Source organism: Hakea prostrata, chromosome 1 (genome assembly GCF_041222555.1).
Source record: "Hakea prostrata isolate BN-2017 chromosome 1, UWA_Hpros_2, whole genome shotgun sequence".
NCBI classification, from domain to species: domain Eukaryota; kingdom Viridiplantae; phylum Streptophyta; class Magnoliopsida; order Proteales; family Proteaceae; genus Hakea; species Hakea prostrata.
Window position 1 is genome coordinate 70807302 of NC_142600.1, and position 27416 is coordinate 70834717.

The 27416-nt window shown below is 39.2% G+C and overlaps 3 protein-coding genes across 3 annotated transcripts; all 3 read right to left on the bottom strand.

Moving 5' to 3' along the window:
* Positions 1-2801: 2801 nt before the first annotated feature.
* LOC149029728 (nucleoside diphosphate kinase 3-like) lies at positions 2802-7688 on the bottom strand. The gene is made up of 7 exons (XM_089142064.1): positions 7390-7688; positions 6501-6635; positions 5265-5302; positions 5113-5163; positions 3719-3886; positions 3529-3641; positions 2802-3169 (listed from the first exon to the last, which is right to left on the bottom strand). Exons 1-7 carry the CDS (start codon positions 7472-7474, stop codon positions 3046-3048), a joined length of 714 nt encoding a protein of 237 aa, XP_088998190.1. The 5' UTR covers positions 7475-7688; the 3' UTR covers positions 2802-3045.
* A 1311-nt stretch (positions 7689-8999) lies between these two features.
* Positions 9000-9947, bottom strand: LOC149029729 (uncharacterized). Its single transcript, XM_089143848.1, has one exon. It carries the CDS (start codon positions 9945-9947, stop codon positions 9000-9002), a length of 948 nt encoding a protein of 315 aa, XP_088999974.1.
* Positions 9948-11784: 1837 nt separating this feature from the next.
* On the bottom strand, positions 11785-26671 carry LOC149029730 (glutamate synthase 1 [NADH], chloroplastic-like). Its single transcript, XM_089143856.1, has 22 exons — positions 26318-26671; positions 26098-26217; positions 24610-24723; positions 23601-23753; positions 23061-23161; positions 22861-22954; positions 22234-22343; positions 21685-21788; positions 21282-21461; positions 20639-20982; positions 20488-20558; positions 19945-20414; positions 18856-19725; positions 18296-18450; positions 17855-18016; positions 16099-17697; positions 14784-14999; positions 14399-14667; positions 13826-14131; positions 13428-13695; positions 12925-13182; positions 11785-12361 (listed from the first exon to the last, which is right to left on the bottom strand). Exons 1-22 carry the CDS (start codon positions 26669-26671, stop codon positions 12119-12121), a joined length of 6561 nt encoding a protein of 2186 aa, XP_088999982.1. The 3' UTR covers positions 11785-12118.
* Positions 26672-27416: the final 745 nt, after the last annotated feature.

The window sequence follows — 27416 nt, forward strand, 5'->3', positions numbered from 1 at the left end:
AGTAATCCGGAACCTCTGTCCATAGATTAGTGAGTTGGGTTGTGTTTTTCCTCTGTCACATATTTAAAATAATAATTTTTCTTTGAACATTTTTTTTTTTTGTCAAGATCACTTCATTCATTAAAGAAAGAAAAGTACAGACACACAACTACATGAAAACACAAGGTTCAAACCGAATCAAGGAGCGGAAAGTGACCAAACTGTCATACATGCAATAGACAGGGTCATCTTAAGTAAGGGATGGGTCAAGCCCAATATACCCTTAGAAAGAAAGCTGCAACAAATACAACACCAAATAAGCACCGGCACCCACATAAGGAAACAAAATACATGCCTCAAAGGCGGACACATAACACACCTCCAAGGCGGACAGACAACACTCCTCAAGGGCCGACATGGACACACAACACGCCTCAAGGGCGGATACAAAAGTCGTTCGGTTGTCGCCGTGGTAACATCAAAAGTGCGGAGGAGGGTCGGACCTGCCATCCAGCGATGCCGTAGAGGCGTTCAAGCTTGCCGCAAAAGAACTTGTATCCAGATTTGGAGTTAATTGGCGGTGCGCACCAACGATCACTACAACCAAAGAAATAATTCGTTATTTAAAAATTGAAAAAGGGAAAAAGAAGTGCTGCAACCAGGGAGAGAGATTGGCCGGAAACACAAATAGATCGAAGCCAAAAGCTACAAATTTGGGTGTCGGAGCACAAAAAAAAAACAAGAGGCGGAAGAGGAGACGGAGATCAAAGGCGGGGGGCGGAGATCGGAGACGGAGAGGCGTGTGGCGGAAGAGGAGATCGGAGACTGGAGAGGCGGGAGGCAAAGACCGGAGAGGCGGGAGGCGGAAGAGGAGATCGGAGACGGAGAGGAGATCGGAGGAAGTGGAAGAGAAACAGGGGAGGCGAAGAGTACTCAGATTCAGGCGAGCCTCTCCGCCTCTGCTAGGGTTTTGTTTTTTTTCTAATATCTTTTGAACATTTACATTTATGAACATTTTTACTCCAATTTATCAATACTTACAAGTAAATCTGACACAGTATATGTAATAATCCTTGATTTATTTTAACAATGAATTTCTTTTCTCTATTGTGTTATTGCCTCTCGTTCATTCTGTGCAGTAACCATAACATATAAAAATAGTAATCATATCATTCAATATGGACAATGCACTACCAATATTTAAAATTTTTAGATGTCATAGAATCCTTAGCTTTGGGTTAGGCCTTGATATATCACTAGAATTTGTTCCATTGTCATATGTGATTGTTAAAAGGTTAACATATGTGTTGCATACACATACTAATGGTCTATTTAAGGGTCATTTATAATTACTCCGTCAGGTAACAATGAGAGACATGAAGGATAGACAAACCTCTTGCAGTCTTGCCTAACAGATAGAACCATAGAAGATCCAGATTCGGTACTCTCTCATACCAGCATAGATTGAATGGGTCAATCTAAATGGTAATCAGCCAAAACTAATAGTAACCGTGAAAATTTTCCTAGTATCACCAATATTCAAAGTCAATATTTAATACTATTCCCAAACTCCTAAGTTCTTAAGTTTTTTGACCCAAAAATAAATAAATAAATAACCAAATGAACATGGGAAAGAAAATTTTGGGGAAAAAACAGAGACTACTGCCATGCTTTTGTCACCAAAGGGATAAATTGTCAACCCCCGTTTTTATTTTGTTATTTTCTTTTTCTATTTTTTGGGGTGGGGGAAGAAATCCTTTTCCCTTTCCTTTGTTCTCAAGTGTAGAAACAGTAAATTTTCGAGTCTTTTTCATCCAACGAAGGTAAAGAAATATCGTTTTGGTTCAGTGGTTCGCTGATGGCAAAACAAGCAAAAACCCAAAATGTCAACGATATTTGCCAACATTTCAGGAGTATTTCGATTGCTTTTAACAGGAAAATGAAAAACTCAGGCATTATATCCCAGGTTCTCAACCCCAATATGCTGATGATTCCCGTGCTCAACAAAATCTGAATCGCTAAGAAAGGAATTTGCAAACTCAACATCGATTCCTAAATCTGCTTCTGCAATTTTAAAACGGCAAGTACCTAATTTAAATGGGCATCTTTGCTGAACTCTTGCTTCTACAATTTGTTCTTTCAATATCCCACCGGCGGTGGAAAAAAAAAAGAGTTAAAAAATTTGGATAGCCAAGAGATGGAGCCAGTTTAATTGATATTTGAAATTCCTTTTGCTGCCGATGCTAGATTGCTGGGTTGGTTTGTTCGAGCCAGAGAAACCGAATGAAGAAAACAGAAAAAGAAGAAATTGCAAAAACAGAGACCTAAGGGTTACTGGGTAGGTTGTTCAAGCTAGAGAAACCGAATGAAGAAAACAGAAAAAGAAGAAATTGCAAAAGCAGAGACCTAAGGGTTACTGGGTCGGTTGTTCAAGCCAGAGAAACCGAATGAAGAAAACAGAAAAAGAAGAAATTGCAAAAGCAGGTACTAAGGGTTACTGGGTCGGTTGATCAAGACAGAGATACCAAAACAGAGACCTAGAAATATACAGATGAAATAGAAGAAATTGCAGAAGCAGAGAAATCTATGGAGGATACAGCGATTTGCCGACATTGTGTGGCGATTTTCTGGCAATATTTGATCAATCTCGTACTTGGAGGTGTTTCCGTTCGGGGATTGCTGAACCAAGCAAATTTCAGCAAGTTTACACTGCATCCAACACCTTTCCTAGTTTCTAAGCACAGAAAAAGTCCCCAATTCTTTCTCCTCCCTCTTCTCTTATTCCTTCCCCAAACCCCCAGCAATTTCAAAACTGCTCCAACTTTCAATCACAGAACTCTCAAACTGGCCACATAATTATGATGAATTATTGCCAAAATTCAACACACTAAATTATTACAAAAGAAGCCGCAGAGTCCCCTCACCTCTACAAAATCAATTTTATTGAGCTATGCAAATCTATATATGCTCCGACCATCTCATCCTGAGAACCAACATCCAGAGGATAGAACACCAGGTTCACGAACAGCATGGAGAAAGGTACAAGAAAAATGGTTCATCAACAAGTTAGTTATTTCCGTAGACCCACTTCTCTTCGTTGCTAGTATAACCAACCAACTCCTCTGGCTTGAACCAAAGATTAATTTCATCCTTGGCAGTTTCGGGGCCATCACTCCCATGGATAATGTTTCTGCATGCAAAGCAAAATTAGTTTTTGAGAAAAGTTAGGCCTAGGAAACGCATGCAAAATAAGCATTATATAGAAGTCGGTCTTATATATCCAATGAGTAGCTTGAAGGAAGCTCCATTGCATTCCACGCAATCAAAAAGGGTAACCATTATTATGCTGGAAAGAGTACCCAAAAAGATTTCGATTATGATGCTCAATAAAAATACCATTGTGGATGGATAGTTATAAGGATAAAGCAATGTGTGCATACAATGACTTCTCAATGGCAGTAGCAAGAATAAGAAGTTTTGAATTTGAATAGTTTAATGAGTAAAAAGTGAGTAAAGGAAAACAAATCAATTCTAAGTCTAGAAATATACCTCCCAACTACAACTGCAAGATCACCTCTGATAGTCCCTGGCTCAGATTTTTGTGGATCTGTAGCTCCAATAAGTTTACGACCATATTTAATGACACCCTCTCCTTCCCAAACCTGAAAAGGATTAGATTAAGGAGTTTTGGTTTGCTCATTAACTGTAAAACAAGGACACGAACTTTCAATTTTCTTACCATAGCAAGAACAGGACCAGAGCTCAGAAAGTCACACAAGCCATTAAAGAAAGGTCTTTCTTTAAGGTCATGGTAATGCTTCTGGGCAAATTCCTTGGAAGGGACCACCAACTTTATAGCCACAAGCTTAAACCCTTTTCGCTCAAAGCGTGATACAATTTCAGCAATCTGCAAAAAAACAAAAGAATGCAACTCAGCTTTATCAACAATTTTTCACAGGGAAGGGGGAAAATGTAGAACAAGGTATATATTCCCACTACAAAGAGTACTGTAAAAAACTTTAGACTTGAGTAACAAATAGATAAAACAATAATCCCTTCAAATTGCATCAACAAAACATGCTCATCACAATTTTCAAAATTGGTTTGGTATCACAAATCTAACGAAACAGCAACATAGGAGTACAAAGTATATGCCTTCAAGGAATAAGAAAATATTCAGTAACTAACTAAATAAAAGGAACCAACATTAGGACATCCATATTAGAAAAACTCTTCACTTAATAAATCTGATTGCCATAGAGTACAAAATATGCTTTGAGGAATAGGAAAATATTCAGTGACTACCTAAATAAAAGAAACCATCCATGAGGATATTCATATTAAAAAATCTCTTCACTTGGTATATCTTATTGTGTGTGGAGAAGGAGAAAAAAAGAGGGGACCTTCAGGAAGGCTAGGGCCTCTCTCTCCTCAAAACAAGCGGACAAAGGTGTGTGTTGATACGAGGACGAGAGAGACTTATGGAGTGCTGGCCTACTTCATGGCATAGGCCACGGCCCTAGACAGATCTTTTTCCAATTTTGCTAATAGCAAGACATAATCTATTAGATCATCTTTTGTTGTTGAAGCTATAAACGACCAAAACACCATTTATAATGCCAATAGAGTGATCTTTGTGTACTTTTATTTTCACTAACATGGCACAAGCACCCAAAATAAGGGGGGGACAAGGTGGAAGATATTCAAAGAATTTCTTACACAAACAACAAATCTTTTGGATACTTATGCTCCTTGACAAATTCAATCGTTAAATAATTCTGAAAGGGGTTAAGAGATAGAATACCATTTTCTATCAAATTAGCAACAATGAAAAACTAGACTGAGCATCTTCATTATTTTCCAATGTACTTCCATATTTTATCATATTTCTGTTGCTTTGTTTAAAGGTATACAGTATTCCTAAGCATCACAATTACTTAGACATCATCGATTTGAAGATCTGAATCTCAACACGTACATATTTATAATGTTCTAGCCTGTATATCCAGATTGAATCTAATACCAAATCACATCATGAGCCACTCTTGCATTTAGAATAAGTGGTCAATGATATGCAGATGAGGCCATGCATTGTGTCAATGAAAACAAGTACGAAAGTTAAAGCTAGCTTACCAGTCCCCGCTGCACTCCATCAGGTTTGATGGCAATAAAACTACGTTCCATCTGATATCAAGAAAAATAGCAATATAAATAACATGAAAACTAGTAATTATTGCAAAATAACATTTGCATTATCTAAAACAAAGGGCAGGAAAAAGAAGTACCTCGGCAGCATGTGCCTCCTGCTCCTGGAGCATATAAGCTGGGAGAAAGATTTAATAAAAAATGAAGATCAGAACTGGCATTGAAACACCGCGTTAAATTACAAAAAGGTACATCTTTAACCAAACAACAAATTCCTGAATGTCACCACCAGTAAAATTGCATGACAGCATAGTTGCTACATGGACATGACCTTAAGGGTATTTACTATGAAAACCAGAACTGGGAGTACATAAACTAATTATATGCTCCTGCTCCTGAAGCATTTAAACTAGGAGAAAAACTAAAACCAAATAAATAAATAAGAAAATCATAGCTCACATTGAAAAGTACACAAAAGTTGGATCTCCATAAAGTTACTTCTAAAATGCACAATGTTAAACCAAATAAGAAGTTTCGAAATGACATTAAAAAAAAAAGGTCAATATGGCTGCTACAGAGACATGAATGAAATTGCGTTGCTCCAAAGATTAAACATGCAGCATGTACAACCAAACACAACTCATGATAAAGTTACAAACAGGTTCTTCACAAGAACTGTGATAAAATAAGAAAGTATAAAAGTTTTAAGGCCCACATCCGGAAGCCCTGCAACTCTGTTTACTTGTTATATTTTCAAATACAATGCCATGAAAGGATCAGTTTTCAAGGTTTCGATCAATGCAGGCAGCACAATGGCAGCAGACAAGATATCAATATACTGTTGGGAGAAGTCTAGGTTAGCATTCAATACTAGAATGTAGCCCACGCCTTTTCTTTCTAACCCAATACAATGTATCAAATAATTGTTGTAGAAGAGGTTGCGAACATCCCATGCTATAACTTTAGCAGGGGCTAGGGCCCTCTTCCTTTCTCTTCAACTTCATCAAGTCACTACCATTATATTATGCCAACTCATACCTTTTACCATAGACATCATATCCTTTCCTGGTCTGAAATCTCAAGATAAAATAGAAACAAAAAAAACGCAGAACCTCAAAAGAGCATAATTACATATCACAAAAGAAGACCGCACGGTGAAAATCAAAAGAATACCAAAACCATCCATAAAACAGAGAGAGAATTCTTTCCAGTTTCTTAGCAAGCATAAGCAAATCTCTATTTGATTAAAACCAAACAAAAAAAGAACCCCAAAAAAACCGATGAAACGATGCAATGCTGAACAAGTCGTATTATCTTCACAGTTGCTCATGCATGCAGAAAACAGGCAAAAGTTCCAGGGAGAATTCATACTAAACCTGCAGCAGGAAGAGCTAGGGCTCCTGAAAGCCATCCGGTAGATCCACTGTGAGAATTTTCTCTCCCATAAAATGAAGCAAAAGGAACCTTTCCTCTCAATGATGTTGTTGTTGCTACTGCTACAGCTCGTCCCTCTGGGCATGGGAAGACTTCGTTAGGAATTTTTTAATATGATAAATTAAAAAGAGACTCAAAACTTTAACTCATGAACAGAATTCATACACACAAAATTTGCTACCAAAATTAATTTCGCAAGTTATCCCAAAAAGAAAATCCTGAAGAATCAGATCCATTAAAAAAGCCAAACTGGATTTGGTACTAGGTCTAACCATTCAGGTCTGACAATTTCAGCACCTTGACGTACAACACTCATCTTTGTGCCTACTCAAATTAATTTTTTAACCCTTCATTCTGGATCCAATTCCTACAAGACCCCGGAAATTAGTCTGGAAACTTCACTGCCATGTTCCTGAATAACATAACTTCCATTGGAGGTTGGGGAGACGATGGTGAAGTGTTAAAATTAGCATAAAACAAATCCGAGCAATAAAACACCCACTATTTGTTTAGGAACTAAAATATATAAAACGAAGGGAATGAAGAGAGGTGGGTACAGGCACTGGATTCATGACTTGGATTTCCTTCCGATCGTTTCGCAGAAAGGAACGCTCAGAGAATACACACGTAAAGTGTCGAAAATGCGTTACGAAGAAAAACCTACGGGAAGATTCCCAAGATCGAGGATTTCACAGGCAAAAGTCACAAACTAGAAGGAACTGAAGACCCCCAGTATAGATATCTTACTTTATATCGAAAAAAATGAAATCTTCAGTAGAAGAATCGAGTACAGACAGCAAAATTTGCGGGGAACGGAACAGAAAAACATACCAGCCAAAATAGGAGAGCTCCTAGAGACAGATTTAAGCGCCCTCAGAATCTTAGATGCAGAAGATTTGCAGATCTGAGAAGTCATTTTTCAGTCTCTGAAGCTGTGAAGCCTGTGATACAGTGAAAACAGTTCTCTTCCAAGAACTGGTTCTCAACAAATAAAAAAGATGTGCCAGTGATAGAGCCCGTTGGACAGCGTTAGAATTTAATACTCTAGAGGTTCCTTTTTCTGTGGTTTCGGTGGCATCTTGGAATCAAAAAAAACGAGTGCTTCATATTTTCAACCCGTTAATCGTTACTAGGGTTAGGGTTTGGGGTTTTGATCTTTCTTAATTAAGGTATATGGCACGTCAGCAGTCTTACAGCCGTTGAACGGTTGAAGTACCATAAAACTCGTGAGTGAAGTGAGTTCTTGCAAGCAATAAACTGACCGACAGTTCCGAACCATCACGTGGACTCCAAAGCAGTCAATTCTAACAATGCCACCCCTTTCGCAGAAAGAAGGGAAAAAGCAAAAACAAAAAAAAAAACCCATAACAACAAACTCCATTCATAGGTGATTTGTAATTATTCGACATACGCTTCTAGATGTGTGCCATGTGTCGCAATATTATATCAAATGGCTGAAACCATTAACTCTTTGATGTGACGATAAATGAATTTCAACCATTTGATGTGGTGTTGGGACACATAGCACACATCTATAAGAAAATGATGGTACACTTCTGACAAGGAAATGGATCCTGATAAATTTCTGGGAGTCAACTGGACTGCTCGTTTATCTGCTGGAATAGAGGTGGAATGAAAGGAAAAAAAAATTCAATTAAATCCTAAAGTGTAGTTTGTTTGGAATAAGAAAGACAAGTTTTCTTGAATTAAGAAAGCTTATTTGGTGAGATGGCATATTAACTTTTCAATGGACGTTCACAAAATGAACAAAACCTCTAGTGAGGACTCTTAATTTGCAGATGGGTTTGAGCGAAGACTCTTGGGCTTCCATCTGGTTTCACCCCAAGTGTTTGATTTTGTAAATTTAAAATCTAAGAAACCCCTTGATTGAAAGAAGAAAAAAAAATTTTAATTGCAAGCATTCCTTAGTTTTTTATTAGGGTCGTCGAATCAAAATTTATATTTGTGATGCTAATCTTGTTGTGCAATTGCAAAAAACAAAAAAATTAAATCATACTATTATATCATATTACTGTTATAAAAGTATGAACTCAAGAGACACCACTACATTTCGTTTCCCTCCAATACCTCCAATGTATTTAATTAAATAGACATTTGTGTTAGTAATAGATGACGTCTATAATGATCAATTAAAAATTTTAAAAATATTTAAATCAATTTAATTCTCAATTTCTCCCCTTCCCATCTTTCAAATAATCCATTAACAACCAAAGGAATATGAAGAATTCCTCCCAAAAACTAAGAAATGTTAATTGGGGGAGAAAAAAATTGCATGAAAAACGTTTAATCAAAAGAATGTATCTAAAAGATAAACTTATTCCATGAACCAAAAAAAGAAAAAAGATAAACTTATTCCAACTTCTACCTTTGCTGTTGTTATCAGGTTCACTTTTCTTTTTTTTTTTTTGGTAGAAAAGGGTCTATATATTAACGCGTGACCCACGCAAGGCATCCAGATTACAAAGATCAAGAAACCCAGGATCTAACATAGGCCAAAGAGTCCGGCATGCTACGGACACAGCCTTACCAGCAAGGAAGTCTGCTGCAACATTACACTCCCTTTTAACATGAAAAAAAGAAATATTTGGAATTCTAGAGGAAAGATTCACCACATCCCAGACTAAGTTTTGAATGTCCACTGGAATCAGTTCCCTGTTGGTCACAAATTCGATCGCCTCCGCTGAATCTGATTCCACCAGGACATTAACAAAGCCTTCCTCTAGAGCCAACAAAATACCTTCTCTAATAGCCAGCATCTCGCCCATCAGGACAGAGTCAAAAAAGGCAGGGATCTCAACCCCCATGATGGGTTTTCCATCTGAATCCCTGCAAACGAGGCCCAGCCCACTTCCGCCCTCACTTAGAGCTGCATCCACATTAATTTTGACGAAGCCCAAAGGAGGAAAAGCCCATCTTACCATAATTCTGGACGATTCTTCTGCTTGAAGACGATCTGCAACCCGAAGAGAAGATGTGAAGCTTCTGGAATACTCCGCTGCCTCCATTGCTGCTTTCTCCACCACCTGCTCAGGAGACCATTGTAATCCCTTAAACACCAGGTCATTTCGGGCTTTCCAAATTCTCCAGCATATGTATGCGATGAGAGATGATGCTTCTCTGAAATCTGATTTCTCCTCAGGTAGGCATCTCTTCCAATTTGAAATCGCATCATGCATCAAAGGATTCACCGGAGGAGAGAAAGAAAAAGGAGATGCAAACCATACTCTTCGGGCAAAATCACAGTCCAGTAGAAGGTGATCGATTGATTCCAAAGCTCCACATCTGCTACAGCTCGGATCAAAACTTTCGATTCTTTTGGAAAGCTCCTCCGCCGCCGGTAAAGCCCTAGCACACACTCTCCATAACATGTTTTTAATTTTTGGAGCCGCATGACATGTCCATATATTTTCCCATACTCTAGAATCAATATTTGTTCTACTGGATTCTCCCGATGTTGAGGCTTGTTGTACTTTTTCTTTCTCCCTGATATTGAGGAAGTGATGGTATGCTGATTTCACAGAAAAGCTTCCATTCCTCGCCGGACCCCATACAATTCGTTATCAGGTTCACTTATACGTGTGTCATTCAACTTCCATAGCCAATCCATGTGATTGATAAATACAAGTACATTTTAGTTATAAGAAATTGATTTGTCCTTACATTGACTCTTTTGAAAACCTTAGGGAGACAGATGCAAAATATTATTTTATTTTTATTAAAAATAACCTTAGTCAAACCTCAGCGTCCATATGAAAATTACCTTCTTTTTTTTATGGATTATTATAAAGGAGGGACAAATTTAAGAAAAAAATTTCATCCAGTCTCAGGAGTTGGTTTGACAAATTCCAACGTTGGGACAATAACCAGAGGGAAAATCATAGGCACGATTTGCAACTCGGTCGCAGAGGAAACGAACTCCAAGTTACGTTGTGAATCTCAAATGGAAGAGGACGAAAGCGGGGTTCCCTTGCACTGATATTCGAAGAAACAAGATGGGAGGTCAGGGCAGAAGACAAGTCCGCACATACTTCTTCAGAGCTGCTGTTTCTTCTTCAAAGCCTCTTCTGAAATCAGGGTAGAAGAAGAAATCAGCGCGCCCCATTTGGTTTGGTGTTTTCAAACAATCTTGAAAACCGTAATAACCTCGGCTCGTCTGGTCCAGTAAGATTATTCGGTTCATAGACAACAATCCGACCGATTTGTTCACTTTAACCCTTTTAAATTCGATCAACGGCCAGAATTGATTAAATGCTCATCCAACGGATTGGCTGAACAGTCCTGAACATTAAATATACCAATTTTTTATGGTCATGGATTCAATTGCTAAGAAGGCATTTCCTCCACTTCTTTCACAACCTAAAGCCCTTAACGAACAACGTGCTTTCTACAAATTCTTTACCATTGCTATTATCATCCATCAATAAATTCTCGCTTGCATTTCCTTCAGGCTGAATTCTTCATAACCAAACAAACTTTCTGCACAAACTTAGATTCTGGCATCTTGCCTTCCACATTGTGCCGGAATCAATTATTTCGATCTAGACCTAAGCTGCTAGAGATTGATAATGAACTTCTCTTACCGTGTTGAGTTTTCACATCAGCGAGTATGGAACAGTTGTTGTACACTCAATCGGAAGAAGAGCCATCCAATCTTTTTATAACTGAGTTCTAAACATAAAACGATGGATTATAGGCTTCTCACAATTTAGGGCTTGACAATTTTTTTAATGTGAAAGAAAAAAAGAGGATGACAAGGAAATTGACCATCCATTTCCTCATGGATGTATGTCTTGCGTCTTAACATTACATTTAAGGGTTGAAGTTCATTTATAAAACACATCAAAGAGTTGTGATTATATATTAAAAATAAATTGATGCAATTTGCAAATAGACTTCAACTCTTTTTAATGTGACGTTTGGACACATATCACACAAGGAAGTCAAAAAAGGACTAGATAAAATTAACATAAAATGAATCCAAGCAATAAAACACCCACTATTTGTTAAGGAACTAAAATATAAAAAAGGAGGGAAATGAAGAGAGATGGGGACAGGCACTCATGCCTTGGATTTCCTTCCGATCGTTTTGAAGAAAGGAAAGCTCAAAGCATAAACACGTAAGGTGTCGAAAATGCGTAACGAAGAGAAACACAAGATCAACTCTAATCAAACTAAAATTTACTATGATAAACCTTGGTGACTTACTCATCAGGGGAAAAAATATCCCTACAGAACTAAAACTAACTGTACATTTTTCTTATGTGTGGTTAACAGGAAAAGAATAGACGAAATAAATATGAGCATCCTGAAAAAAAATGTAAGTAATGGTGAGGACTTGAAGACAGCATCCTGAAAGTAATGAGGGACAAAATGGCAATAGAATGGTTTCACAAATAGGATGCTAGGAAACCCTCTCAACTCCAATCTCATATAGCCAAAGTGCCTTCTTCCATTAGCATCCTCTACATTCAGGAAGCCAATTTTTTGGGAACATATCAGAGTTGCTGAGTAGTTCATCTATGTAATCATGGTGAATCTGCTATTGTTGTTGATGACTTCCTTGCAAAGGTTTTTTATTTTCAATGTCTGGCTTTTTCATCAGATACTTGTCAACATGTAATGCAGCTTTTCGGCCCTCTGAGATTGCCCACACCACCAGAGATTGTCCACGTCTACAGTCACCGGCTACAAAGACCCCTTCTATGTTAGTTGAGAACTGTCCATCCTCAGACTTCAAGTTTGAACGGTTGTCTCGATCCAACTGTAGCTGGTCTGGAATTGTCTGCAGATATCCACCAATACAATATTCACACATCAAAAACTCATTATCTAAATCAAAAGAGTTTCTTTGTACTATAATTCAACTCAGAAAGAAGGGAGTGGAGGGTGGACACCCATACAAGAAGAGAAAATCTTCCTGCAACCAATGCTGATGAAAAGAAAATTTGTAACCTTTCTTTTTGAATCTTTTTTGTATAGCATATTTTTTTTCAATTAAAGCAAATCCTGTCATTTCACTTTTCAGCTAATTTGAAAGTATTTTGCTATCTCTAATTAAAAAAAAAACATTGAGATTAGAACTCTGCAAACAGAAATAAGGATACACTTCTCTCTTTTCACCACATTGGTGACAAAAAAGAGTCATGCTTCAAACAAAACCTTTCAACATGTTAAAAGGTTGGAACCAACATAAGACAGCTCCACCTTTAAAAGACCTTATTTTTAGTGTTAAATAAATCAAACTTGAGCCAAACGTATCTGAATTATGCACTTTGGAACTGCTTCAATGCACAAATGCATAGCCAGGTTCAGTGGAAAAACAAATTAAAGATTGAGAATACTAACCGACTCAGGACCCAGGAAACCCAGTGCCAGGAGTATGAGATCAGCTTCGATTACTTCCTCAGATCCCTCAACTTCCTTGAACTGAAACTTCCCACTGGCATCCTTTTCCCAGCGTACTTGCACTAACTCAAGTCCTTTCACACCCCCAGAATTGTCTCCTAGAAATCGCTTGGTCGTGACCTCAAAAGTCCTTGGATCCTTCCCAAACTTAGCAGCTGCTTCCTGATGACCATAATCCACACGGAAAATGCGAGGCCACTACAAAACAAGAGGACAATTAGAATGTAACAACTTGATTACCTTCACACAACAAAAATGCTCCACCAAAGCAATAGATAGGTGTATAACATTAACCCAGTCAATAGAACCTTAAAATACTGTCCGATGTTATTCTATCCTTTGGGGGGGGGGGGTGTTTGGCGTTGTGGGGAGTTGGGGGAGAAAAATATTGGATGTTCTGGAGAACAGATGCTCCAAAGGATATCTAGTGAAAGGGCTTGAACCTGTGGCCAAGGGTTGCCTGGAGCCCTGGTCTGAGGTGGTTGAGGGAGAATCTCTAGATTTATGACACTGGAACAACCATGCCGGATTGATGTTCCTATGCAGTCGGTGCCTGTGTCACCACCTCCAATCACTACCACCCTTTTCCCTTTTGCAGATATGTAGTTTCCATCCTGGAGGTTACTATCCAACAGGCTTTTGGTATTCGCACGAAGAAACTCCATGGCAAAATGGATTCCTCTGAGTTCCCGTCCAGGAACAGGAAGATCCCTGTAGAACAACAGTGCAAGAAATCTTAGTTTTATACTGCCAACATGAATGGCTTTTTTGCACCCTCTTGTTGAAAACTGGTGTTAGAAAATCATCATGGAAAGGATTGCAATAATGAGTTTTTAATCACCTTGGCTTTGTAGCTCCCAAGGCCAAAATAATGGCATCACTCTCTGCATGAAGCTGTTCGAGAGAGTACACAGGATCTATTCCAACATTTGCATTGACAACAAAATTGACACCTTCATCAGCCATTAGATTGACTCGCCTTTGAACAACTTCAATCTTATCAGCCTTCATGTTGGGGACCCCATACATCATGAGTCCTCCTACTCGATCAGCACGCTCAAACACTGTCACCAGATGGCCCATTTTGTTCAATTGATCAGCAGCAGCTAAGCCAGCGGGACCACTACCCACAATAGCAACTCTCTTCCTGCATTTAGGGGCACAAGCAGGTTTTTATTTTAAACAATGTCTAAAAAGAGTACTATAAATATTATTCACCAAAAAGTTATTGGGTAAGTTAGGATCACCCAGAAAATATGGGCAACTAGGTACCATACTACACAAAAGTTAAGGGAGGAAGGGGAGTGCATCCAGATCACTATTTGATAATCATTAAGAAGCTGGCCCCTAAACTGAATCTCAACAGTTTAGAAACAAAAGCCTCATCAGTCTAAACTTATAAGGGAAAGCATACCCAGTCCTCACAGGGGGAGGTTGAGGTACCATCCACCCTTCCTTAAAAGCTTTGTCTATGATGGAGCACTCTATGCTTTTGATAGATACAGGATTCTCAATAATGCCAAGAACGCAGGAACCTTCACAAGGTGCAGGGCAAACTCTGCCGGTAAATTCTGGGAAATTATTTGTCTCTAAGAGCCGATCCAATGCTTCACGCCATCTGTTTTGGTATACCAATTCATTGAATTCTGGTATCTTATTCCCAAGGGGACATCCCGAGTTATCCTGATATAAGACGAAATGAGAAACAGGCAAATCAATCCTTGTCATCAAACTCCCTCTTTTTGAAGGAGAAATACATAGAAGAAGATATTTAACCATAAACAGCACTGTGCCACCACCTGATGACAGAAGGGAGTCCCACAATCCATGCAACGAGCTGATTGGGTCTTCAAAAGTTCTCCTGGTTTTGATTCTTCCATAACTTCTTTCCAGTCATTAATCCGAGCATTAGAATCCCTGAATGAAATGCTTTCTCGCTCATAAGCAACAAAACCTCGATGCTTGACAGCATCAGCAGCTCGGGTCGGCCTCTTCACAAGTTCTCCCTGTGCCACCTACAGTGAACATAGTAACTATTATCAGAGAATTAAAGGGAAGAGAGAGAGAGAGAGAGAGAGAGAGAGAGAGAGAGAGAGAGAGAGAGAGAGAGAGAGAGAGAGAGAGAGAGAGTTGGAGAGGGGGAAACCCAAAACAACCTTAAACCTGCTGACTTCAACACAATAAAGGTTGTCATTTACTCACCCCTAGAAACCTTTTGCTTTTCCTCTTCTCTTTCCCCCCCCTTTTTTTTTTTTTTTGGGGGGGGGGGGGGGTTGGGGGTGTAGAAGAATGTTGAAACCTGAGTAGACTTGGTAGACATACAAAACAGTACAACTCAAGGCTTTAAGCCTCACTACAAGTATTCACATTTGGCTACAAAAGAACTTGTTTTCCAAATAGTCTATTAAAAAAGGGTGTACCTACTGCATGCTGTACCCACCAGTCCACCACTAAGGGGTCTGTGGAAGATCATATTTTAGCTGCCCTACCGCAGGCCCCACTTCTTCGAAGGCAGGCCGTTTTACTAAATCATAAATAGTCACGTTTTTGACTGATCCACAAACCAGGTTTCAATAGCATAAAAATCAACTAATTTAATAACTTCCCTCCAAAAAAAGACTGATTACTAGAGTACGAAAGGAAAAGTGATGTTATTTTTCTCCTTCAGACGATGAAAATTTTACACCGTTTCCAAACAATGTCCATTTGGTTCATTTTCATGTTAGTCTTTTTATTTTCATTATTTGTTTTTTTTTTTTTATTAAAATGTGGGTGTCTATTTTTCTGTATTCCCCCCCCCTCCCAGGGGGGAGGAGTTGCTAAGGTTGTCATGTTAACCAGAAGAACCATAGAGGTCCTCACCAATTTTACACGACCATAGGATTGTCAATCAAATAGCCCGTATTGTGCTTCAAAATTTTCTGCCTAGTTATTTTTCTTCTTCCAACTCATAAATTATGAAGCTGCAAACAAATGAAGACTACAGCCTCTTGCCCTTTTGGTCCACCAAAGAATAGGTAGGTTAAGCCAACACTATAGTCTAGAATGGAAAAATTCAAGAAAAATCTTAAGATAATAACTCAATAAAAGGTCACTAAGTATCAGCCAACTTACCTCACTTGCATTCCCATTTAAGGATGCAGCTGCCAACTTATTGAGCTCTTCAAAATGATCCTTCCTCCTCAACTCTACATCTTGTTCTCCAGATTCTCTGGCATGTTGTTCCTCTGATTTTTTTTTGGCTTTCTCGGCCTTCATATTTGCAAGAACCTGTTTATAATCCCTTGGGAATACCTTGACAAACTTCGGAAGAAGATTCTCCAAGTTAGCAAGAACTTCCCTAGCTAATTTGCTGTTGGTGTGTTGCTGATGTTGCTGTATCAACGATTTTAATGCCATAATATCCTCTTCATCCTCAACTTTATCAAGATCTACCATCTCAAGATTGCATCGGGTTTGGAACTTCTCATCAACATCAAGAACATAAGCAATCCCACCACTCATGCCGGCAGCAAAATTCCTCCCAGTTTTACCAAGCACAACAACAACACCACCAGTCATATACTCGCATCCATGATCGCCAACACCTTCTACAACTGCCCTAGCTCCTGAGTTGCGCACACAAAATCTCTCAGCTGCCATTCCATTGAAGTATGCCTCCCCATCTGTTGCACCATAGAGAGCCACATTTCCGATGACAATGTTTTCTTTAGGATCAAACTTACTCTCTCTTGGAGGGTAAACTACAATTTTGCCCCCTGATAGTCCTTTCCCAACATAGTCATTGCTGTCACCTTCAAGTTCAAGCATGATTCCTGGGCAGAGGAAGGCTCCAAGGCTCTGTCCAGCACTCCCCCTGAACTTGATGTGGATTCTATCTGCAGGAAGACCCAACATGTGGAAACATTTAGTGACTTCATGGCTGAGCATAGTTCCAACAGAACGATTCACATTCTGGATTGGCATTTCGATGTATACAGGAAGACCTTTTTCAAGAGCAGCTTTGGATAAGGAAATAATTTTTTTGTCTAAAGCCATGTCCAATCCATGATCCTGCTTTTGGATGCAGAATTGGGCCACATTCTTCCTTATTTTGGCTGCAGGTCTGAGCAGCATTGAAAGATCAATGTTCTTCAGTTTCTCACTGTTCTTAATAACTTCATTATCAATTTCCAGCATATCTGAACGGCCAACCATTTCATTGATGGTCCGCAATCCAAGCTGAGACATGATTTCACGCACCTCCTCGGCTAGCATAAAGAAAAAATTTATGACATGCTCAGGCTCCCCTTCGAATTTCTTACGAAGCACAGGATCTTGGGTGGCAATACCAACAGGGCATGTGTTCTTGTGGCATTTTCGCATCATAATGCACCCAAGGGTAATCAAAGGAGCAGTGCTAAAGCCAAACTCTTCTGCACCAAGAAGTGCTGCAATGGCAACATCCCTTCCAGTTTTAAGTTGGCCATCTGTCTGAAGAGTAGCTCGACCACGAAGGTCATTTGCAACTAATGTTTGATGAGTCTCAGCCAAACCAAGCTCCCATGGTAGCCCAGCACTCTTGATACCAGTCCAACGTGAAGCTCCTGTTCCTCCATCATGACCAGAGATCAAAACATGGTCTGCGTGGCCTTTCACTACCCCACTAGCAATAACTCCCACACCAGCTTCAGATACCAGTTTCACACTGACTCGAGCATCAGGATTAGCGTTCTGTATAATATAAAAATGGAATAAGTCAATCACACAAAGCTCCCCAAAAAAAAATTCTATACCTTGCAACTAAGAGGAGATAGCACAAATAGGAGTCTATCCCTTACGGAAAAAGAAGCCTTTCCGACAAACACGTAGAAACATTATATGATTGTACCTTTAGATCATAAATTAATTGAGCAAGATCTTCGATAGAGTAGATATCATGATGGGGAGGAGGACTGATAAGCCCCACACCAGTAGTAGAATTTCTAGTGACTGCAATATCTCCTATAACTTTGTGGCCTGGAAGTTCACCTCCTTCACCTGGCTTAGCACCCTACATGAAAACGTAAATTTATTTAGCAAGGAAAAGCAAAATAGCAGTTCACTAGAACCCTCACCGAATGCTAAAGGTGTATCACATAATGAAGCAAAGACACACAGCAGGTGCTTTGCACATTCAAATCTACCCGTGAACATAATAAACAAATAACCAAGAGGACCTTTTGTTCCTGTAGGGATACAGGGGCTAGAGGAAGATAACCTCAACAGAAAAAGGAAAAGGCACAGGGTCTAAAGAATGGAATCTATCCAACATATTGTATTGGACAATCACCTGAGCCATTTTTATCTGCAACTCATCTGCATTCGTAAGGTAAAAGCTAGAAACCCCAAATCTCCCACTGGCAACCTGTTTAATGGCACTCCTCTTAGGATTCATGGAACCATCTGGAAGAGGCTGCATTCGAGATGGGTTTTCACCTCCCTCACCTTCAGTAGCAACAAACTAAGATTATGAGACACAAGCAATCCAAGAAAAATGATAAAAATTCTTCTAAACACATTGATAACTTGCCACCTATGACCTATCAACCACATCCTCTCCCCCCCCCCCCCCAAGTCAACCCACAACCCACAACCCACGGATACTATGCTACTTGAAAATAATTATAAAGGGAGTCAAAACCCAATAAAAACAAAATCCTAAATAATGCAAGCCTAGATTTACAAATAGAAAAACGGTATTAGAAGTTATCAATGATAAGAGTTGCGACAACTCCTGTATTAAAAAATTCCAGTAACTAAAAAAAGGAAACATAATCAAAATTGCGAAAGAGCAAAAAACTTCCTCAAACAACTATGATCTACAAATGAAATTTAGTTGTTGGTCAATACCAGTATTTGATTTCCCCCCTATTTTGTTCATGGCAATGGCAAGAGTAGTATGAGCTTCTAACGATATTGAACCATAACTCATAGCCCCTGTACAAAAGCGCTTCACAATCTCACTAGCTGGTTCAACAGCATCCAAGGGAATTTTATCCTTTGATTCCTTGAACTTCAGCATACCCCGTAAATTGCAGGATTTATTGAGTTCTTGAATGTGCTTGGAGTACTCTTTATATGCAGCTACACTATTTGTTCTAGCAGCCTCTTGCAGCTTTACAATAGCAAGAGGATCATTAAGGTGCACTTCCCCATCTTTTCTCCAATGGTAGTCTCCTGGATTTGGCAGTGCAACGGCTTCTGCACTTTTTGGAGGCAGAACCCTATTTGGAAAAGCTAATTCATGTAGTTGAAGGGCATCTTGAGCAAGCATTTCAAAAGTAGCACCCTCAATCCTGCTTGGGGTCCCATTAAAACATTTCCTAATCACCTTGGATGAAAGACCTAGAGCCTCAAAGATCTGAGCACCCTTATAAGATGCCAAAGTTGATATTCCCATTTTCGCAAGAACCTTCATCATTCCGTCATTGCTTGCTTTGAAGTATTTCTTCACCAGGTCCTCCTTAGAGTGGAACTCACCATTTGCTTTAGGCGGGATTTTCCCATCAATCTGCAGTCTCCAAATTGCTTCTATGGCCAAGTATGGGCATATAGCATCAGCCCCAAATCCAACCAGGGTACAGAAGTGGTGGACTTCACGTGGCTCAGCAGATTCAACTATCAGACCAATTCTAGTTCGCTCAAGTTTTGAGACTAAATAATGATGGACAGCACCAACAGCCAACAGGGAGCTTACAGCAACGCGATTTGATGAAAAAGCTATATCAGCACAGTGAAAAGAGACTGATTATAATGGTGCAATAAATGGATATCTTAAAAAATATATATATTAAGTCAGGTCAAAAAGAAAAAAGATGTTCGAAATTTGATAGAGAAACTCTTCTTCTTTTTCCTTCTGCCTTCTATATGTAACAGAAAAAGTAAAGCATTCCATTCAAATAGATGTTTAACAGGATCTCATAAGTTGAAAATTGTCACCTCGATCCGAAAGCACCAACATGGTATAACCTTCCCTGATTGCTTTACGTGCTTCAAGGCAGATTCTATCCAATGTCTCCTCCAGACCTTTCCTACCAAGACTTTTAGAATATGTAATGTCAAGCACCTTGCTCCGCCAATCTCTGTAGTTCATCCTTTTGATTGCCTCCATTTCTTCAATGGATAGCAGAGGCCCTTTCAGTGAAAGGCGATGGCACTGTTTTTCAGTAGTCTCTGTCAAATCACCTTCTGGTCCAATCATGCACTCCATGGAGGTGACTATCTTCTCGCGGATTGGATCAATCGGTGGGTTTGTTACCTGAGCAAACATTTGCTTGAAATACTCAAACGTGAGTTTCTCTCTGTTTGAAAGAATAGCCAGAGGAGCATCATTACCCATCGAGCCAAGAGCCTCAGTTCCATCTTTGGCCATGGGAAGTAACAGCATTTCCAAGGCTTCAACCGTGTAGCTGCACAACAAAAGTATCCATCTCAGTTTAGAGCAAAATTGCAAGAAGGCCAAATGGACTAAGATTTAATTACCCAAAAGCCTTCAGTGGAACCAGCAGACCACAAATACCCATGCCCTCCATGTTTTCCTCATGGCTAGAAGCCTAGACATAAAAGTAGGTTAAACCAGGTACAAAATCTCCCAAACCAGATTAACAACAGGAGAAAACATTAATGTACTCACCAGCACTGCCCCAGACATGGGTGGTGGAACCCTGTCAGACGTGGGAACAGAGTCAACTATATCTTTCAGTTCTATCTTCTGTCTGCTTAGCCACTCGCCATACGGCCTTGCAAGAGAATACTGCCTTTTCAAAGCCTGATCATCTACAACAGTATGTTTCTTAAAATCTACTAAAAGCATCATTCCAGGGTGAAGTCTTCCTTTCTGACACACATCTTCAGGTGGAATGTCTACAACACCCACTTCACTTGCCATGATAACACGCCCACTATGAGTAATGTAAAAGCGGCCTGGTCGCAGTCCATTTCGATCCAATGTAGCTCCAAGATAATGGCCATCAGTAACTGCAAGTTACCATAACATATAAAAAATTACGATTTTGGAGACAAAAAAGAAGCCACCTTCCTCTCACTATCTTCCTCTCACTCTCTTTCTCCATGTTTTCTTTCCCTTACCTGGTTAGAACTCAGCTTTCCATACCTTGCTCTGTTTGGATCCATGTAACGAACCCATTATGTCAGAAATAAGTCTGAGTTTTTGTTGTTGTTCTTGTCGTCGACATTGTTGGGAGATAAAATTTAGGGAGTTAATTATAAAACAGATACTCTTTGGCCAAGGGATCTTATTCAAATTAACTTCTTACATGAAATAAGAGCAGGTCCATCCCATGGCTCCAAAAGAGCTGAGAAATACTCATAGAAGGCCTTCCTCTTTGGATCCATAGTCTTGTCATTTTGCCACGCTTCAGGGATCATCATCATGATAGCCTCAGGAAGGGTCCTGCCAGCTCGAATCAGAAGCTCCAGGACACAATCAAGAGCCCCTACAAGAATCAGACATGGTTTGATTACAACAGAGAAATCCTCATAAATGCAAAGATAGGCTGTCCACATTCCTCTCTCCTTACCCATACTGTGCTTTCTGGGTACTGACTCATATATATGCCTTGTAAACATTGTTTAGAAACAAGTACACAATCATATGCAAATGCAAACACATGCCCAACTAAATGTGGCACTGCATATGAACACAAGCTACAGTCTCACCCGAATCAGATGAGCCAGCATCAACAATAGGCAAAATCTCTTTGATCTCATCCGTAGACAATTTGAGCTCTTTGCACTTAAGAAGACCTTCACGTGCCTTCATCCTGTAAAAGGGAAAATGCCTCAGCATCCAGTAAATCTAGTAAACCCATTATCAACATGTGTATTAAGTTTCATCTTCTGGTGATATTCTTCAAATCTTTTTAGTTTACACTTTTCCGCTACAGTAGACATGAATTTATGAATGGACCCTAGAGCCGGATTTGCTTTGACATATCAAACATGATATATGATATATCTATATCATATTGTGCGGTAAATAGATGTTAGGAACATGGAAAATAATAAGTGGAAATTCTCTTGAATTTCAACAACCTGGTAAACTCATTACTTTTGATGTCACATAATATTCAATCTTAAGCAGTTATAGATTTCCAAATGGCTATGCAGAGAGAGAGAAAGAGAGAAGAAAAAGAAGAACAATCAGAATCTCTCCAAAATAGGAGGTGTGAGAAGGTAATTCTGTATTCACTAGAATTGAGCAGATACCAGTTTATATTGCCTCGAACAGTGTTGATCTCCCCATTGTGACCCAGGACACGCATGGGTTGAGCACGGTCCCAGCTGGGAAAAGTGTTTGTTGAGAACCTGGAGTGGATCTGCCACAGTTGAACAAATCTATGTTATCACTGATAATTCCATTTATTTATTTTTTTCAAGGCATGGAGAAGTCATCTCAGAAGCAATAGGGATAACTGTGCATTCAGGACACTCAATAAATATTATACATTTTCCATATCTACGGTGTCAATGCATCAGAGGGTGAGAACCCTAAGCTACCTTGACCAAATCAATTTTCCTCTCCACTTCCATGTCTCATCCTCAGGAATTGGCCAGAGCTCATCCTCAAGAATTGATCAGAGAGAGGAGGCACTGCATTCTGCAACATGGTTTACTAGGCAATAAGGTTTCTCACCAACTCAACCCAAGGATGCAATCCAGCATCCAAACTCAGACATAATCAACAAGAGTACGCGCATATAAAATCATTCAGATTTCATGTTAGAAGTCACTGTAACCTTACATTATTTCAGTTACCAGTGAATTCCTCAGGCTGCAGGTTGTTGAAGAATGAAATTTGGCTAGAAGAAGCAATTGTATGGGAATTATATTTACCAGGGCCATGTAGCTTGTAAAACTTTCATTGCCAAGATCTTCATAGTAGTTCTTCAACTGATCAGGCATCAATTGACCTTTGTAAACAATAGTCCTGCACAAAAAGATTGGGATGTAAAGTTCCTTTAAATAAGGAAAAAAAGTAGTCAATTCAATTATTTTGATGCAAAGCAGGAATACCCACGGAAGTTACACCACACCTTGAAGAGAGAGAACATATATAGAAGTCCTTGACTTTACCATCCTGGAGGTTTAAAGCAGCACGGATAGCAACCATTAAGACCCTCCTCAATATATACACCTACAATAGAAATACACTGTGGTGAAAAAAATGTGTAAAAGTCATAAGAATGAAAAGATATTAAATACAACAGGCTACTAATGTAGTAATACAGCTCATTTTCAACGCATGAGTATTAATTGGGATGTGGAGCGGAAACATCCAGTTAATGGAATTAGGTGACCAAATTGTTCCTCATTGCTTAGTTATAACCCTTTGGTCAAGCTAATTTTTTACTGGAGTCTAGAAGCCATGGTTTAATTAAAGAACCATAAGGGGCAGGCATGTGGATGAAGTGGATCCTGTAGAACCCAAATTTTAATCATTACAAATATGTAATATCTTAATGTACCCTGGTATACACCATGTAACTTGAAAACCTCAATTAAGTGAAATTCTGATAAAAGAAATGTAACCAAGAAATCTTGTATATACATGTAACAACAAGAGAGATGACTACCTGTTGCTCAAAGTCAACTTTTGATCTTGGATTTGGGGTAAGAAATACTTGTTCAATAACAGGTTCTGTTTGCAAAGCAGATTTGCCCAATCCTGTGTTATCAGTTGGTACAGAGCGCCAACCAAGAACAACATGGCCCAGTGACTCAGCTACCTTCACATACAATCAAGAACTTGAGTAAATACTGTAATCAAAGAAATTCAAACAGAAAGCAAGCCATTTAAGTGACTAAATACCATTGGCAAGTTATGTTGATTTGGGTCTATGAGTATATGTCAATCTCCAGCCTGGGGCTGAATGTTGGGATAATCCATGTCCAAATTGAAGGACAGCAAGTGAAAGGGAGCGAGGAATTGAAAGAAGAGAAACTCCTGTTATCCCAATGATTGCAGCAGGAAGCTACAACTAGAATTCATGTTGAAACACAACGCAATGACCTTTACAAATACCAGAACTCGCTGATTAGATGTAGCAAGTGTGGTATAGGCGGTGTCTGTATGATTTATCAATTATTTATTCAACACCAGAAGTATGAGAATAACTTTGAATACAGTGTCCTACTCTATCCAGGAAGAGTTTTCTACATCATGCTCATGTTTACCTACCCCCACCCCCTCTCTTCCCCACCATACACTCCTTAGACCACACTAACCTTTATATCAAATTCTTCAGTAAATAAAGATACAATGCAGACCATTACATGTTAACACAGCTTAAAAGTACTGAGGGAGAGCACGTACATGCAAACTTAAATACACAATATAAATATATTAACCAACATAAGAGGATTGAATTGATTTGAACCAACATGCTATTTATACCAGCAAAATGTCAAATTCACTCACTAAAACTGAAAATCATATTGTATGAATCAAATATGAACCAGCTGCAAAACCAAAATTCCTACACAACAATGGCACACTTTAATGAGGTCATGACTAGTATTGTACCTTCACAAACCAAAATTCGTACACAACAATAACTTGTAATTGTACTGTCACAAAATTACCTTTCCGAATATTGTTTTACATTGTTCCCTGCGGCTCTTAGATGTAGGCAAGAAGAACATACCAATCGCATACTCTCCTGGCGGGGGTAGGTTAAACCCAATATCATTAGTAACCTGGTGAAGGTCAAAAGAAAGAAAAAAAATATCAAATAACAATATCGTTTGTGTATCACACCTACAAAACAGGGGGAAAAATCGTCTGCTGTGCACACTACAAGAATACGACATGTGGAATATGCCAAATAGAAAGCCAAGATTAAAAAACTGATTTTGAGTAAAAAGAAATCCAGTTTTGAAACCATTTAGACTATATCCACCTATTTCTAAAAACCCAGTTCAAAGCTCTTCTCAACTCCGATCGCTTCCTTCACCGGTTCCACACTCCCGTCCCATCGATGGGAAGTTGTTTTTGGGTAGAAGCAGAACCAATCGATGGAATGGAATAGAGGATTAGAGTTATGATATGTGAATCTTGATTGAAGAACAGGGGAGAAGAAGAACTGAAGAAAGTAGAATCTGTAACGTTCATAATGGCCATGGCTTCTGTGCAGAGCTTTGCCGGCAATTTCCGTTTTTGTTTGAGCTCCACAGCTAACCTAAAGCAACATTCGAACCAAAACCAAGTAAGAGTGGCAGCTCTTCCAATACCCATTTCAAGAAGATCTGCTCTTACGAACTTTCCAAGCTTTTGGGCAAAAGTATAATTCATTATTGGTGAAACTGTAACTCTCGAGTCGATTTGAGAAAAGTTCTACAGTGCTTGGGATTGCATTCGAACGCCCTGGTAAATGGTAATCAGAGTGGGATTTTAATTAACCCTTCAAAAATGTGAAAACACCCAAATGGTGCCAAGCCGTTATTTCTACAGTGCTTCTTGTTTCTCAAATTTCTGATTATTTTTTTAGTATTCGTTGAAGTTTGATTTCATTCATTCTTGGTGGGTGTTTCTCTTTTGGGATATTTTAATGGAATCCCTTAATCTTCCCAGTATAACCGTGACCGCTGAAGCTGGTGTTTTTTTCCGGAGAAAAAGGTTATCTCAAAGGTGAGGGAAATCAATCTCCAATTTCTGATGGGGAATAAAATAATGTTGGTGAATCAGTTTGCAGGTGAATCTTGGTGCTATTTGAAGAGGAAATGTTGAAGAGGAAAGGGAAAAGGAGTGCGGATCCGGTGAGAGAAGTCGGACGTGAGAAGTGGTTAAAAAATGGGCGGGTACAGGCTAAATGGGTTTTTTTTTTTTTTTTTCCTTTCATTAAAATTCTGTCTTTTAATCTTGGCTTTCTATTTGGCATATTCTACCTGTGTCGTATTCTTGTAATGCACTGCAGACGATTTTTTCCCACAAAACAGATGAAGTTAAAACTAGTAGCATTGCAGCTCCGGAAAAAACCTGATTGTTAAAACAATCCAAATGTACTCTTAAAACAACCACAATTCAAGGTTTTCCCCCCCCCCCCCCAAAAAAAAAAAAACAGGGTACGATACCTTGGTGAAGAAGCTATGCGGAAGAGCGACAAGAATGCCGGCTCCATCACCTGTGTTTGGTTCACAGCCACATGCACCTCTATGTGACATCCGGACCGACATCTCTATGGCATCCGTTACCTGGAAAAAAGCAACCGCTAATTCTGGGTAAAATATAGATATAGTAAGACAGGAGAAAGCCCAAGAGCGATGGCGAAGACAAAACGTTAAGAAGAATTACAGTTTCCCTGCTGCATTTTCCCGACAACTCCGCCACGAATCCAACTCCGCATGAGTCCTTGTCAAAAGATGGATCATACAAACCGAGCGGTTTCTCGGGCACTTGAGACAATGCAGAGCGGATCACAAGCTTTGATGCACTACCAGGACTTTCCAATCTCCATAAATGAAAAGATTTGGCGGTCCTTGGTGATAATCTTGTCCCCTGGTACGAAAGTTTCCTTTGACGAAGGCCAAAAGGAGCCACAGTGAACGGATGAACTAAGGAGGAACTTTGAATAGAAGGAAAGGCTACTGAAATGAAGTCGCCATGTTTGAATTGGAGTTGAAAAGCAGAAGCGGATAAAATCGACATAATGTGAAAATGATGATCTTTTACAGAGAACTCAAAAGAAGAGAAGGAAGAGAGGATGAGCTCTTTATTGATCGATTTCTCTGTTCGAAAGATTGATCAGTACATGCTGCTCCAAGTTTTTGTATGATAAAAGATCGAATTCTCAAAAAAGATGCAACAATATACATAAGAGTTTGTCAGATCACACGATTTTGAAGATTCTTTACTAGAACTCTGAATTATTTCACCAGGAATAATACTCTTTCAAGCTCCAAATAGACCGAAAGCAGCGATTATTTACAGAAGCTAATCGAGGAAGACAATATACCAGCATCAGGTTTCAGATATTAAGCTCTTAGTCGGTTTGATTATTAGCCAAAAGCTTCAAGGAAAAACACAATTTTCAGTTAAGATGAGCAAAACGTCCCACCTTATATGTCCTCAATCCTCTCTTCGAAGAGCAAAATCCGTTCTTTATAATGAAATGAGATGAACTCTCGTGTTTGTTTTTGTGGATCCGAAATGCAAGCCGAAATGACAGGTCGGATTTCTCTAGAGAAGTGACACGTCAAACGAGAGTGATGCGGCGAACTTCAGCCGCAATGGTGGGTCCCAGGATTAATTAATGATTTGATGGAGCTTCGGATTTTTAATTTGACGGCTGCAGGTTCACAATTCAGTTCGGAGACTCCACGGCGTTTCCTTGAAAATAAATAGATGTCCGCCTTTCCCGCTAACTGATTTGAGAGAGAAGTCAAATACTCCG

What these genes read in the sequence shown, in the direction of transcription:
- LOC149029728 (XM_089142064.1), bottom strand. Translation starts at nt 7,474, where the DNA reads ATGACTTCTCAGATCTGCAAATCTTCTGCATCTAAGATTCTGAGGGCG. An exon ending in GAGCTCTCCTATTTTGGCTG is followed by an intron (nt 6,636 to 7,389) that starts GTATGTTTTTCT and finishes TCCCATGCCCAG; the next exon opens with AGGGACGAGCTGTAGCAGTA. An exon ending in CTGGTCCTGTTCTTGCTATG is followed by an intron (nt 3,642 to 3,718) that starts GTAAGAAAATTG and finishes AATCCTTTTCAG; the next exon opens with GTTTGGGAAGGAGAGGGTGT.
- LOC149029729 (XM_089143848.1), bottom strand. Translation starts at nt 9,947, where the DNA reads ATGTTATGGAGAGTGTGTGCTAGGGCTTTACCGGCGGCGGAGGAGCTT.
- LOC149029730 (XM_089143856.1), bottom strand. Translation starts at nt 26,671, where the DNA reads ATGTCGATTTTATCCGCTTCTGCTTTTCAACTCCAATTCAAACATGGC. An exon ending in AAGTTGACTTTGAGCAACAG is followed by an intron (nt 23,162 to 23,600) that starts GTAGTCATCTCT and finishes TTTCTATTGTAG; the next exon opens with GTGTATATATTGAGGAGGGT. An exon ending in GGACTCCCTTCTGTCATCAG is followed by an intron (nt 14,668 to 14,783) that starts GTGGTGGCACAG and finishes GTCTTATATCAG; the next exon opens with GATAACTCGGGATGTCCCCT.